General features: G+C 37.7%; 1 protein-coding gene across 1 annotated transcript in view; it reads right to left on the bottom strand.

The window, feature by feature from the left end:
* The window catches only part of LOC143032177 (uncharacterized), a 164,169-nt gene that overhangs the window by 42,122 nt on the left and 107,047 nt on the right, over positions 1-15,000 (bottom strand). The window contains exon 5 of the mRNA XM_076196645.1: positions 5,011-5,212. Coding sequence (XP_076052760.1) covers positions 5,011-5,212 — 202 coding nt within the window. The remainder of the gene's footprint in view (positions 1-5,010; positions 5,213-15,000) is intronic.

Raw genomic sequence — 15,000 nt, 5'->3', positions numbered from 1 at the left:
ACGAGAAAGGATATCGTCTGGGGAAGGGTATGGAAATAATATTGGAAGAAGAATTTAGGTGAAGAGCAATGGGAAAAAGGAAGAGCAAGGAGGGGAGAGACCGCTGGGGAAAGAGGAATATAGCTAAAGCCACCGTAGCACGTGCAAGATTCTCGTTCATTGTTTTCACTTTGAAAAGCTGGAGGGAGACTTGGATTACAGTATTCTAGACTTTCCTAGGAGCTATTCAACAACGTGTATAGGTTTAATGCCTCTGGGCTCGCCATTCAGCCTCTCATTATATGACGCAAATATGTTTTGAATATTATAAGATTGTAACCTAAGTCGATTTCACTAATGCGGAGTGTTCAAATCCTTTGCGATGATCCCTTTTGATACGATACAGACTTGGTCTGACATTTGTATTCAGCTTAAAGAGATGATGAGGGTGTGTGGGTGGGGTGCTTCATATCACAAACGTGGCCGCCAGCGTATCACGTTTGGCTTTGATGCTGTCTTCTAATAACCCTAATCCTGGCGCGGCCCCTACACCTTTGTCGCTGACTCTCATGTGCTACAGTTGTCTCACTGACGGCTTCGTGGGCAACTCTGCCTGCGTCCCTTGCCGAAGAACAAGGATCCCCCGTCCACCTCCAACCACACCCATTCCTCAGTAGACTGAGGAGATTTGGTTAAGATTAGAGTCTGTTACTGTGGCTTCAGGAGACCACTTTGGCCTTTTCGAAAAGCTCGGCGGTGCTCTTCAAGGGCTCCATTTGTGATATCAGATTTTATTCAACGGAGATTCGAGTACTGTTCAACACCTTTGCACATTTCCTTAGATAAGCCTGTTCCACAGGGCGTCCCTATCACAGAATACATGACCCACAAAGGACAAGAGTGAAAGAAAATGTGCTTTTAATAAGTGTTCTCTTCGGGGACAGTGGAAGCAGCAAGGGGACTTGGTCTGGCGCAGCCGTCCTGTTGAGCTAGTATCCTAATTCAACACTTCAATCAACTTACTTTGTTTCCATAAAGAAAGAAGAAACTTCGTAAAACCACGAGACCCATTCATTACCCTCCGATGTCTGTTAATGGATATGGAGGTCGGCAGCTGAGAGTCTTCTGTTGTAAGACCGTCACCTCTTTATTCCATTTTGTGGATTCATAACATTCGTCTGTTTTGAAGGACATCAAATGGATCAATCAGCTGGCACTGTTGTCATATAAGTGAGCCATTATTTTCTTTTAGAACGGCTCAGAGTATGATTTTTGTATTCCCATTTCTTCTTTTAATGACAATAAAGACATGGAATATTTGAAGGGGACATGATACACTCGGGGCGCAAAGATGCAAATCTATGCAAGGTTACGGAAGAAAAAAGTTTTCTATCGGGCAAGGAAATACTGTAGTGCCAAGAAAATGCGTGTACAATACCACATCTCATGGTCAACCCCAAATATTCCAATTTCATGGCGAAAATCAAATAATGCCTTTGGTCTTTGATCGCGGACAGGAACCATCTGTTACCCAAAAGGGTTTTCTAACAGAAAATGAATCTACAATGCACTGACGAATATATATATATATATATATATATATATATATATATATATATATATATATATCACTGTCCAGTAACGTCGTAACACATTAATAAATTCACTAAAAACCCACTATTGATTTAACCTCCTAACTGCTAACATTAAATTCAAAGTGGAATGGGAAGTGGATAATAGATTACCATTCTTGGACATCTTAGTCATGAGACATCAAGATCATCTTTCTTTCTCAGTGTACAAAAAAACCCACGCACACTGGGAGCTATGTACACTTCTTTAGTTACCATCCTGACAATATCAAATATAGTGTTGCTTCGGGTCTTTTTCTAAGGGCACTTAAGACTTTGCAGCCCATCTTATTTGGATTCAGAAATTCCAAACATACGAAATCAATTAAGAAGATTAGGGTACCCAGACTGCTTTACAAACAAGGCCTTAAGTAAGGCCAAAACCAGTTACTATAAATCCACTTCCCACTCATCTCAGCCTCATAAATGGAACAAAAATTGCCTAAAACTTCCTTATAACAAATCTATCAATAATTTTTCTCAAATGCTACCACAAGACAACTTAAAAATCATTTATAGTTACCCCAATAGTTTATTCAGCAAAGTAGTCAACGTTCATCACAGAATAAAAGAAGACATAAACCTCGGAGTTAATTACCCTGCTCAGGATGTGATGAAGTATATTGGGGACAAACGGGTAGAGAATTAAAAACAAGAATAAAAGAACACAAAAATTCAGTAAAATACGCACAACAGAACTCCGCGGTATTTCAACACGTCGCCAACAATAATCACTGCATAAATTGGGACGAGGCCAAAATCATTTTCAAATCAAAATGTGGTTATAAAAGGAAAATTATTGAATCTTCCTTAATCAAACAATTCCCAAACTTTAACATTTCAAAAGGACAATGGTCACCTGATTATATAACCACATTGGCAGTTAATGAATTACTTCCTTATATTGTAATAAGCGGGCGACTTGCCTCAAAGCCTGCGCGGCAACATAGACGCCACCTGATATAAAATGTCCATGTTCCCTCACTCCACCTCTCTCCTCTGTATATAAGTAATGTGTTTTCTCTTGTCTATGTATTCCGCTTAAAGAGGATCACAGCAAGTGATCGAAATATACGGAAATCGTTATTTCCTTTCTTTTCTTAAATCCAATCAATAGTGGGTTTTTAGTGATTATATATATATATGTATATATATATATATATATATATATATATATGTATATATATATACTTGTATATGTATATATATATATATAAATATGTATGTATATACACACACACACATATATATATATATGTATATATATATGTATATGTATATATATATGTATATATACATATACATACATGTATATGTATATACATATACATATATATATGTATATATATATATATACGTGTATATATGTATATATATATATATATGTATGTATATATATATATATACATATATATATATATATGTATATATATGTATATATACATATGTATATATATACATATATATATGTATATATATACATATATATATGTATATATATACATATATATGTATATATACATATATATATATATATATGTATATACATACATATATATATATGTATATATATACATATATATGCATATATATACATATATATGTATATATATACATATATACTGTATGTATATATATATATATATATATATATATATATATACATATATATATATGTATGTATATATATTGTCAGTGCTTGAGGATACTATTCAGGTGAACGCTGGAATGAACGAGACCTCAGTAGCTTAAAGATTATCTGAATGAAGCTGTCAGGTGTTGGATAGCCACAGAAAAACTCACAAAATATATCTCCACTTTGAAAAGATGGATTATCCCCAAGTTCTCTGGAGTGGTTAGAGAAAGGGAGAAAGAGAGAGGGAATGAAGGACAAGGAGAGAAGAGAGAGAATGAGAGAGAATGAGAGAGAGAGAGAGAGAGAGAGAGAGAGAGAGAGAGAGAGAGAGAGAGAGAGAGAGAGAGAGAGAGAGAGAGAGGGGGATACAATCCTTTAGAATTAGAAACTAGCTCCATCAATATGGTTACGTGATTTATTGAATTCGTTAACGAATGAGTGCATCTGACGGGGTGGTTTGGAGTTGGAGGGGGGGGGGGTACCCATCAGTTGAGAACCACCCTCCCACCGTGTTAATATTAGACTTCAGCCCCTCAGCTGCATAAAATCTTGCCTCTTCTCAGCCTGAACAGAATTCGTCAACTTTGTCATCGTGATCAAAGGGTAAAGAAAGATTACACGAGTTAAAGTGGCTATTGCTATCCTTCTCTTCCTATTTATTTATTTATTTATTTAATTACTTACTTGTCTGTTTATTTCTTCACTAGCCAAGTTACCCGCGCGTTGCTGCGAGTTCATGAATAATCCCTAACCTAACCATACCCCACCTAACTTTAACTTTTAACCCTAACCAAAATATATATATATTTTTTATTATAGTTATCCAAGTACCTGGAGTGATAAGGTATCAGAATATATATGGTTACGGGGGTCTATCTTCAAAACCCTAGGAGTTCGTGAACAAAAAACCAAACAGACATACAAATGAAAAATAGTTATCCAAGTACCTTGGGTTATAAGGTTTCGGAATATATATGCAAAAACCTAGGAGTAGCTCGTGAATAATCTTTAACCTAACCATTGTAGTGGATTGTTAACACTACATGGTGAACGGTACTCAGCTGTAAGAGAAGAATTGAAATAAACTTTAAATAGTGTATAACTCGCCCGCCGGCGATAAAATCAAATAAAAATAAGCAATCATTTTACATTTACATGCTTTTTCCTTATAAAGGCTATCATAGTTTGTGGCAACGTTAATTTCACAAATATAAATGATATTTATGGACTCATGCAATGATTTGTTTAATCATGGTAATTTTTGTCACAAAAATGCTATGCACGTTAAAGGGAAATTACAGTAGTGGCGTGTTACCACACCATAACCCACTTAATTTCAACCCTTAAACCCAACCAAAATATATATATTTTTAAAATGAAATATAGTTATCCAAGTACCTGCAGTGACAGGGCATCAGAATATATATGGTTACGGGGGTCTACCTATAAAACCCTAGGAGGAGTTTGTGAGCAAACAAACAAACAGACAGAAGCTATTACTTTATTATAGTAGATATATTCATCAATCTATATATTATTATAATTGTTACATTCTTATCAATGGAATTTGATCTCATATCATTCTATTTTGTTTTATGTTTTCCAGAAATGGAAAGTGTCACATGGCAAAAAGGACACATGGACGGCGTAAAAATACCAAACTGACCAGACAGACCACCTGCATCTGGCCACCCTTCCTCCCTCCCTCCCTCCCCACTTCCTCTCTCTCTCTCTTTCTCTCCCTCTCGCTCTTTTTGCACTTACGCTTGCACGTAGCAGCCGCTGACGGGAAAGACGTTTTGACGTTGGAGTTGTTGTTGTTCTTGATGGCGGACGAAGAGGACGAGGCGTTGGGCTGGTGTGCCGGGAGGCTGTGGGAGCTGGCTCCCGCCGCCGCCGCCGCCGCCGCCGCGGAGCACTTGCTGTGGCAGGATGAGCCTGAGTGTTTGCAACAAGGGCCGCCACTCTGCACCAGAACAAAGAATCGGGAGATTATCAATCTAGAGCAGTGGTTCTTAGCCTGGGCTAAGAGCAGTGGTTCTTAGCCTGGGTTATCTCAGGTGCCCCACATAGGGTACAAAACCTTAATCTTCCTAGGGTTACGAGACACGATAGCCAGTGAAATGGTATTCTATATTTACCATCAGAAGGCATTATGTACATTCATTGTATCCTACTAATTGACATTTCTAATTTGAAATAAAAAAGTACCTTTGTTCAGTAATTGAATAAATCTGATAATTTCTCATCAAGGTTTGTATTACTAATCCTTTTCATATGTTTGCATTGATTTTGTATTGGATGGGGGTACGAGGAATTTTTGGGGGATAATCAAAGGGTATGGGCACTGAAAAATGTTAAGAACCACTGGCCAAGTGTAATGTTGAACGCTGCAGTGTTCGGTAGACATACAATATTAATGAAGCTCTTCACTAACAAGCGGAGAGTAAGCTAAATGATTTTATTTCATGGATTCCGTCTTGTAATGAGGCTTTCATTTCTTCATGAAAGTCTTTCTAGATTATTATATCTTAAACATTATAGAATTATTTGATCTTTTCAGTGGTAAAATAATGCCATCGTTTAAATCTCTCCTCGTTGTTTTTATAGAATATCTGGTGATTTGAAAAGTTTGAATGGAAATACAAGGAAGATATCAACTCATAACGCAAAGCCTTGCAAGAGAAAGATAAAATTAGAAAATAATGATTACCACAGGCAATCGTATGAGGTCCATTGAACTGCGCAAATCAATTCTCCAAAACACAAAGGAAAGAGGTCGCAGGCTCCTCTTCCTGTTTTTGAGCAGCTCCCTCCACTTCTCTCTCCACACTCAGAGGTCGCGTGCGAGCATCGGTAAGTACTCGATTGAAAAGAATTGTCTCTAAAAATAAGTTCTGGCCTTCCCCTCTAACCTAAGAGGCAATTACTGCTTTGTTCACAATCACACACGAACACATACACACGGACACACACACACAAACGCACACGTACACACACGCATGCATTCACACACACACACACACACACACACACACACACACACACACACACACACACACACACACACACACACACACACACACACACACACACACACACACACACACACACACACACACACACACACACACATAGGCTCGATGTGGGGGCACCACGCTTGACTGATAAATCAGATATCTGGGTTCGAGTCCCATCTAGGACAGAAAGTTTCAGCATCACTTCACTGCGAAGCGATACTCTAGTGTTTGGTGAGTGAAAAATCAAGTGTATGTGTGTGTGGGTATGGTCACAACAGTGCAATTGAACTACTTTTTTTCTCTATACCTTTATTCATTTATTTTTTAACAAAACATCGGACGTTTTCGAGAGACTGAAGAAAAAGAAACAGAATCTACGATCATAGAGATGTGCATTACGAAATGAAATATATGAATATACATATTGCACGTTTCTTTTGAAGCCAAATATGGTGACTGTATTATGTTTATATTTGTTCCTTCTCTTTATACGGCGAGAAGGCAATATTCTCTGTTCATGTATTGCCAATCGAATCCGATCGGCGGCTGGACACCAAAGGGCGTTTGGATGGCGCACCATAGAGGAGCTTTTCCAACACCCACACGAAGAAAATCGTTTACCCACTACAAAAAGAAAAAAGAATGAACACCAAAAATAAACAACGTAGTCACTGTTGCACATTTCAACCAAAATTCTATTCAAAATTAATTTCCACACACACACATATATATATATATATATAAAATATATATAATATATATATATATGTATATACATATATACATACATATATATGTAATATATATATTCATATATATACATGCATATATATATATATATATATATATTCATATATATACATGCATATATATATATATATATATATATATATATATATATATATACACATGTTCACTATAAACCCACTATCGGAGAAATAATAACGGAAGTACGGGGAAACTGTATATTTCGACTACTATCCGTAGTCCTCATCAGCAGAAAGCTAACAAGAATATAAGGTACAAGTATAAATGAGGAATTGAGGGGTACATAAAACGGGATTGGGAAAGTGGGGGGACTCAGGTTACATGCCCTTGAAATGGTTGGGTCAAGGAAGGACAGTTGGTGGTATTTTGTCCGACCGCTCTTGACATTATTTTGTTGACCGCTAACTTCGTAATACAATCTGGGGGCCACTGACCTTTTGAGGTATTAAAGTTAGGATAATGTTTTATTAGAGAAGATTCTACAATTTTCCTTCGATAGCTACAGTGTGATTTAAAAATTATTGATGCCTTAATGCCAATCTACTCTATGTTCTTTTTGGCTGGCATGAAGGAACACAGCGGAGTTAACTTGTCCATATTTTATAGAGTTTTTATGTTCCTTTAATCTCGTGGACAAATCATTGCCACGAGATTAAAGCAACATAAAAACTCCATAATATATATACATATTATATTATATATATATACATACAAATTATATATATATATATATATATAAATATATATATATATATATATGTATATAAAGATAGATAGATAGATGTATAAATTTATAGAATTAATTTCCATTTGTTTATGGTCTATTGAAAATCATCTCCATTTCCATGAACCTATTTAAAATGCCGTCAAATCTAAAATAAATTCACGCTGTAAACAGAATCGAGTTTTTCAAAACTCATATTTATTTAATAAATAAGAAAAGACGACAGAAAAGGCTCTTGGAAAAATGGGGACATGAAAGTGTTAACGTAGACGTTGGAATGTCTGACGTCATAATGACTTCTCGAGTCGCTGAGACGTAAGAAAGCATTTTGAAGTCACTGAGCCTGATAAGAAAGGAATAATGCGCGTCCTCGGTATGTCGCGTTACAACACAGCGCCAGTTATGCGCCATCGTCTTCCCATTATGTTGGAGATCGAGTTAAAGATAAATAAATAAAGTAAAAATATCAAAATATGAATGAATGATCAAACGGACAGGTGAAATAGAGGTGTTGGTACCATTCAGTGGTCTGTATTGATCGAACGAGGTGAATTTCCTTTTGTTTAAGAAGAGGGTCTTGCTAACATTGATACCCGTTGTTTGTTTGTTTTTTGTTTTTTATGTATACCAAAACTAGAATCTATTTAACTTTCTGGTGCACCTTGAATACTGGCCAACATTATGGATGAGCAGGCAGATAAATAAAGTTCACAAGGTTCTTTTCCAAGGGTGTAGAATGCTATCAAACTAAGGGTGAACTAAAAGTCAGAGCAAATAGTCCAACTTCTTGTATACTCATACAAGGTAGGGGAGAAATTAAGATGTCTGTTATGATGCAATTTATTTTCTGTTCACTTTTTCATCAAAATGGATGAACGAGAGAACAGAATGGAAGTTCTTGCCAACATAGAACTTTTACATCTATAACGAAGTCATGTGTAAGAACATGTGACTCTGGTTTCAGAACTCTCTTCGATCGCGGGTGATTCTTCCCTGCAAATGAGATGTCAGTTCGTGCGTGGAAACAGATTTCATAGTCTTTCGAAAACAGAGTAGGAAATGTACTTTCACGGCTAACCAAATCTGACTAGTTCATAATGCTACCTAACTGGTGGCATTTGTCAACTTGTCATTTCGATTAGAATTTAAGGGGGTACGCGACACCTGGGGGGGTGAATTTGGTCAAGATATGGCATTTTTCAAAACTGTGTTCAAAATGTTCGTATACCACTTAGAAATAAATCCCAACAAATAATTTTCCAGCCGCGCGCAATTTAAAGGTCCTGGGTGAGAATTAAAGGGACAGATTTAAAGGCGCAACCCACACTAGAAGGAGGCGTGCCACTTAGGACCTTCAGGCGCAGCGAATAACGTTGAAATTTGATTGAATTTACACTCGCCCAGTGTATCAACGGCCAATACGATTGTGGAGGGGAAGGGAGGAAGGTGGAGGGAGAATATTTCGTCAACTTTGTGCGAAACTAAGCGTTAGTTACCGGCTAGCTCTGAAAAGGGAAGTACGCATGTCTCATGAGCTCTCATTGCAATCTATTACTTTAGCTAGTACATATTACTCTTTAGTACAGTCATCATGGGTAGCAAAAAGAACAAAAGAACATCACAATGACAAAAAACAGCAGTTAAAGATGGCAAGCAGTCAAAGACGACTAAAGATCTCACCACCTCTCACTCCACCACCGCCCTCACCTGCACCTCTGTGACGGTGACAGAAGTAAAGGACAACATTAGACTAAACAATTCAAAGAGGAAGATTAAATCCAAAGAAGAAAGCAAGAGGAAAAAGATCAAGGCTATACAGGAAGAAGAAAGAAGAAGGGACATCATATGATGCTGGAGGGGGTGCCCTACCAACATAGATTGGTGAGGGGAATCTGATGAGGAAAGAGAAGGCGCCCACTACTGGAAAATAAACCTCTTTCCAATGATTTAGATACCCTGAAGACACCTAGCAGAGAGGTTTCATATGAAGAAACCGCCAAAGGTGCAAAAAAGCAAATTATATGATGTTGTCGTCTGTGCGTCGTCACTACTGTGACATACTTATACTTTAGTTTTTCAGTATTTAAAGTACTTATAATTAAAATATGTTGATAATTTTTACTGTACTTACTTATTATATAATAAGAATTAAGCCATGAAAAAATCAGTCAAATTGGTGAAACTATAAGCAAGTTACAGATATATTCATATTTCAAGTTGCCATATCTCCGTTCGATATTTTTCTACTTTTTTTTAATCATAAAAAATCTAATATACATTAGATTTAGATGAAACTTACAGGGAATATTACTTTTAGTAACTGCTAGGGCCGATCGTTCGAATATTTTGAATAGGATGAAAGAGTTCGGAGTAATAATGGAAACAAAGGCAAAAAAATTGTATTTTTCACGATTTTTGCCAGCCATTAAAATTGAAATGCCTGTATGCAAAAGTATAAAGGAAATTGTTCAATTACTCAATGACCGGCCCTAGGTGTGCCTACTGACTAATCATAGCCAAAATATAAAACAAATTGGTCCACGTATTATGGTGCTGTGCACGTTTAAATGTCGCTACTGGTATATGTACATATGTACATGTGTACATGTGTACATACATCATTCTGCTTCACCTAAAATGTAGGCAATATGGATACCTATTTACCTGAGAAGTTTCAGCTCTTTACTCTAAATATTTTAGAAAATGACCTCCAGGTGTCGCGTACCCCCTTAATGGATAGGTTTACGTCAGAGATAAAACATAAGGTGATATCTGCGTTGGGAGAACAGCGCTCGTTAATATGCAAATGTTTGGGGGGAAGTGTAATTTAACTCCTTTAGTCTTGGATCTCGGCCCAAACTGAGAATGGCCTTCTCACTTCGGCCAGAGCAAAATATCGAAAACACATTATCTCCCACACATGCAAAGGAGTCACGTAGAGGTGAATAGAATATGCTGGCGGCACCCGGAGCGAAACGACAAGTGGCACTCGTTATTGAAGAGGTTATTGGACCAAAGTGATAAAAGTTAGATATTCTTCCGGAAACCTTGTTAGGAGGTCCGAAGCACAACATAAACAATCGATCGCAAAGGTGTTGCTGCAACTAACATCAGCATTAGTAAGGTAGAACTAGTTAAACAGACTGATAAACTCAAAGGTACAAAATTCTCGGGTCTAGACAAAAAAAAATTCCGAGAGTGCTTAAAGAGTGTAAATTTGAAATTTGAGACCAGTTAACAGAATGATCTAATAAGTCAGCGACACTGGTTTTGTGCCTATTGCTTGAGGGCAGGCAAACTTTGTGCCTTTTTTCACAAACAGAGATAAATCCTCTATATGCAACTACAGGTCAATCAGTTTGGCAACAGTTATAGATAGAATGCTTGAATGAATGATAGGTAATATAATCAGAGATCACATCGAGAGACATTATTTCATTCGGAACTCACACTATGGGTTCTCCAAGGGTAAGTCATGTGTAACTAATTTTCTATCTTTCTACACTAATTTCTTCAAGGCGTCAGATAGATACGATGTTATTTACCTTGACTACTAAATAAAGTTAAAACCCATGGCATAGGAGGAAAACTGTTTGAATGAATTAGAGCTTGGATCAGTGGCAGAAAACAGCGGGTCACCATAAACGGTGTGAAATCCAAATGGGTGAGTGTTTCTAGTGGAGTTCGCCAGGGTTCGGTATTGGGTCCCCCATTGTTCATTACATATATAAATGACTTGGACAATGGGATTGATAATGATGTTAGTAAGTTTGCAGGTAACACTAAAATAGGACGCCTAATTAGATCAGGAGAAGACGCCGAGATTCTGCAGGAGGATCTTAACAAATTTTTAACATGGTCGGTGAAATGGCAAATGGACTTTAATATCTCAAAGTGCAGCGTGCCAAACGTAGGTGTACTCTACCCAGAAAGCAGGTATAGCTTAGATAACACGTTTTTAGAGAAAACTGAGCGCGAGACTCGGGAGTTCTAGTAAGTCCTGACATTAAATCCAGGAAACAGTGCATTAGCGCCAGGAATAGAGCTAACAGAACACTAGGTTTCATTGCAAGGACGGTTATGAATAAAAGTGCAGAGGTAATTATCAAATTCTATCTGGCGTTAATCAGATCCATCCTTGACTATGTGGTACATTTTTGGTCTCCGTCCTGTAGAATGGATATAAATTCACTAGAATCAGTACAGAGGAGAATGACTAAAATACATGGGCTCAGACGTTTAACTTACGAAAACAGGCTTAGGCACCCTAACTTACACTCTGTGGAAAGACGCAGAGTGCGGGTGATCTAATAGAGATGTTCAATTGGATCAAAGGTTTTAACAAGGGTGACGCAAATAAGGTCATCTTATTAAGACAACAGAGCAGGACTCGCAGTAATGGATTTAAATGGAACAATTTTAGATTTAAGAAGGAAACAGGCAAGAACTGGTTTACCAATATGGTGATCAACGAATGGAATAGACTTAGTAACTAAGTAGTTGTGAGCGCTGAAACCATTGATTGTTTTAAGAAACGGTTAGACAATTTTATGAATGGGGATAACAGGTGGTAATGGACATGGAACTCCTTAGTGTAGGCCTTATGGTATCTTGCAGTCTCCTTTATTTTTATGTACTTAAGGCCAACACTAGGCAGTTCCATATCCATTACTACCTATCATCCCCATCCATAAAGCTATCTAACCTCTTACAACAACCGATAGTTTCAACGCTCACTACATCAGGGTTACTAAATCTATTCCGTTCGTTGATCAATATTGGAAAACCAGTCTTGCCTGTTTCCTTCTTAGATTTAAAATTTTCCTGTAATGGATTTAAATTGGACAAATATAAATTTAAAAAGAAAATAGGCAAAAAATTGGTTACCAAGAGTGGTCAACAAATGAAGTAAACTTAGCAGCCACGTAGTGAGCACTGAAACTATTGGCTGTTTTGAGAGAAAGTTAGATCGCTTTATAGACGGGGATGATACTTGATAATGGATATAAAACTGCCTATTGTAGGCTTTATGATCTCTTACATTCTCCTTCTTTCTTATGTTTTATGTTCACAGCTGAATAAAACTGCCTGGCTGTGGACAGAAGTATGAATTACGTAGCAAACCCCATGCACAAGTTAACTGATGTATAAATTTTAATCCTTTTGCTACGACAATTTACATTTCGTCGCCTATAGCCAGAGCATCCGTCTATGTGGACCAAAAGGGGAGAATTTAGAATGCTGCAGTAGAAAATAGGAACAATAGAAGCTAAAATGCTCAGCAATCATCCTTGAGTTGAATTTCGTCTCAATCTATGAAAGAATGCTACGTGACTCTGGCCCGTAGGAATGTCACTAAGGTCTCTAAAGTCTTGACCTACGCAGTCAATACCCGATACAAGTGCTCACCACGATGATGTGGTAGACAGATTTCATTCCAAACCTTTTAATATGGTCGATGGAATAACATGTGACCGAATAGATTACGAATTTCCTCGATTCGCCATCAACAGGAAACAAAAGGATGAAGACGTGACGAGGTTGGTTTCTGAACAAGTCATCCAATAATAACCAGAACAATAGTTTTCAGAATCTTTGTAAGAAGAAACTATTTTTTTCTACCACTGTGAATCGATCTGTTCATGAAACGAAGCATATAAATGTGGTGTCTGCTTGGAACCTTCATCATTCACCCTTGTTAAATGACAATGTAAATTACCTTACGATAACTGCCCAGCACAAGAATTGCAAAACATCTGCTAAGAACACTCAAAGTTGCTTAAAAAACTAGAAGATCGGCTAAGATAAAACAGAAGAGAGGCCTCTCCTCAGATATCATGTTACTCTGCTCAATACAGAAATCCATGAGTCAAAGGAACATGGAATGGCAACATCAAATTAGACAAAAAATCTCAGGTCTCACCTTTGATATTCAAATGTCCTTGAGCCCCACGTCAAAAAGCTGTCAGTGAAAATCAACAAGAAAACATATGAACTGAGTTGTAAGCCCGGGCTTTGGTCAGGAAACTAATTACAGTTTTCAAACAATTCTTGAGAATCGCACTCGAATACGCCTGAACAGGAAACAAACCTTACAAACTGAACAAAACAAAATACTGAGGACAACAACGGGGTGCACCAAAGCCACCTCAACAGAACGTTTGTAGCTTAAGGTAACGGGTAGGGAGAGGTTTATGGGAGAGGAAATCTTGAAAGGAAAGACAGGACGAGGAGTGGACAGACCGGGACGACACAAGTTGTGTTTTTTTTTTTTTTTAATAAAATTAGGGCTTTCAGCTGTTTCGCTTTTCGTTCGTATTGCCATTACAGAATGTTTACACAAAGGAACCAGAATTATCCCTTCTTACACAGAGAAACCAGACTTTTGCCCCCATAGAACTTCATTCGAAAATTAGAGGCACACACGAGGAAAAGTCTTGTATCCTATCCATTACCTCATCACTCAAGTGCACCCAAGTAAAGAAAAAAAATCTTGAGCATCCTGCTCAAATACCTACGATCTACCACTTGAACCACAGAGCCCATCCATACGAAAAACACATACACACTCAGATCACAAAGCAAGCACTTCAAAACTGACCACCAAGCTCACTACTACTGCATCCCCATCGGGATACTAGCTGTATGTAGTCCCTCCCAAGAAAACCAAGAACCACACTAGAAAAGACTGAGTCGAGGTCACCATCTAGCAGTAGAATGACGCACAGATTAAGCCTAGATACAGAAACAAGCTACACCAGATACAACCCTCACACAGGAGATAGTGAACGCCTCATCTTACACTGCCCCGAAATAGCCCTACTCAGACAATAACAATGTTTCTATCTTAAGTGATTTATAAGTCAATATTTTGGCTCTTGCATGTTACATGGAGTCGTAGGCCTCCTGTGAGAGAGATGTGGGTCAACGAAATTATTATATTGTCAACCATCGTGTATGTAGTAAGACCGTTACAAATATTTATATTCAAGCGATCAACGACGCTCTATTGAAAGTGCAGGCATTTGCAATCAACTTAGTGGAACACTTGGTGCCAAAGGTTAAAGCTACATAAACCCTTTACCATGGTGACGTCATTCAAAGGTTTTATTTTGTCGAACAACATCAGGTGAGTCCATCTCTAAGTTGGAGAAGATGATTATGCTGAAGAGATCGAAGAAGCCTCGAACGTCGAACAGCTCCTTCTGCGCCGGGGGTGGGGGTGGGGGTGGGGCGTCTCCC

This window comes from Oratosquilla oratoria, chromosome 1 (genome assembly GCF_046742065.1).
Source record: "Oratosquilla oratoria isolate Oo_2021 chromosome 1, ASM4674206v1, whole genome shotgun sequence".
Classification (NCBI taxonomy): Eukaryota; Metazoa; Arthropoda; class Malacostraca; order Stomatopoda; family Squillidae; genus Oratosquilla; species Oratosquilla oratoria.
This window is presented reverse-complemented; position numbering and strand designations above follow the sequence as displayed.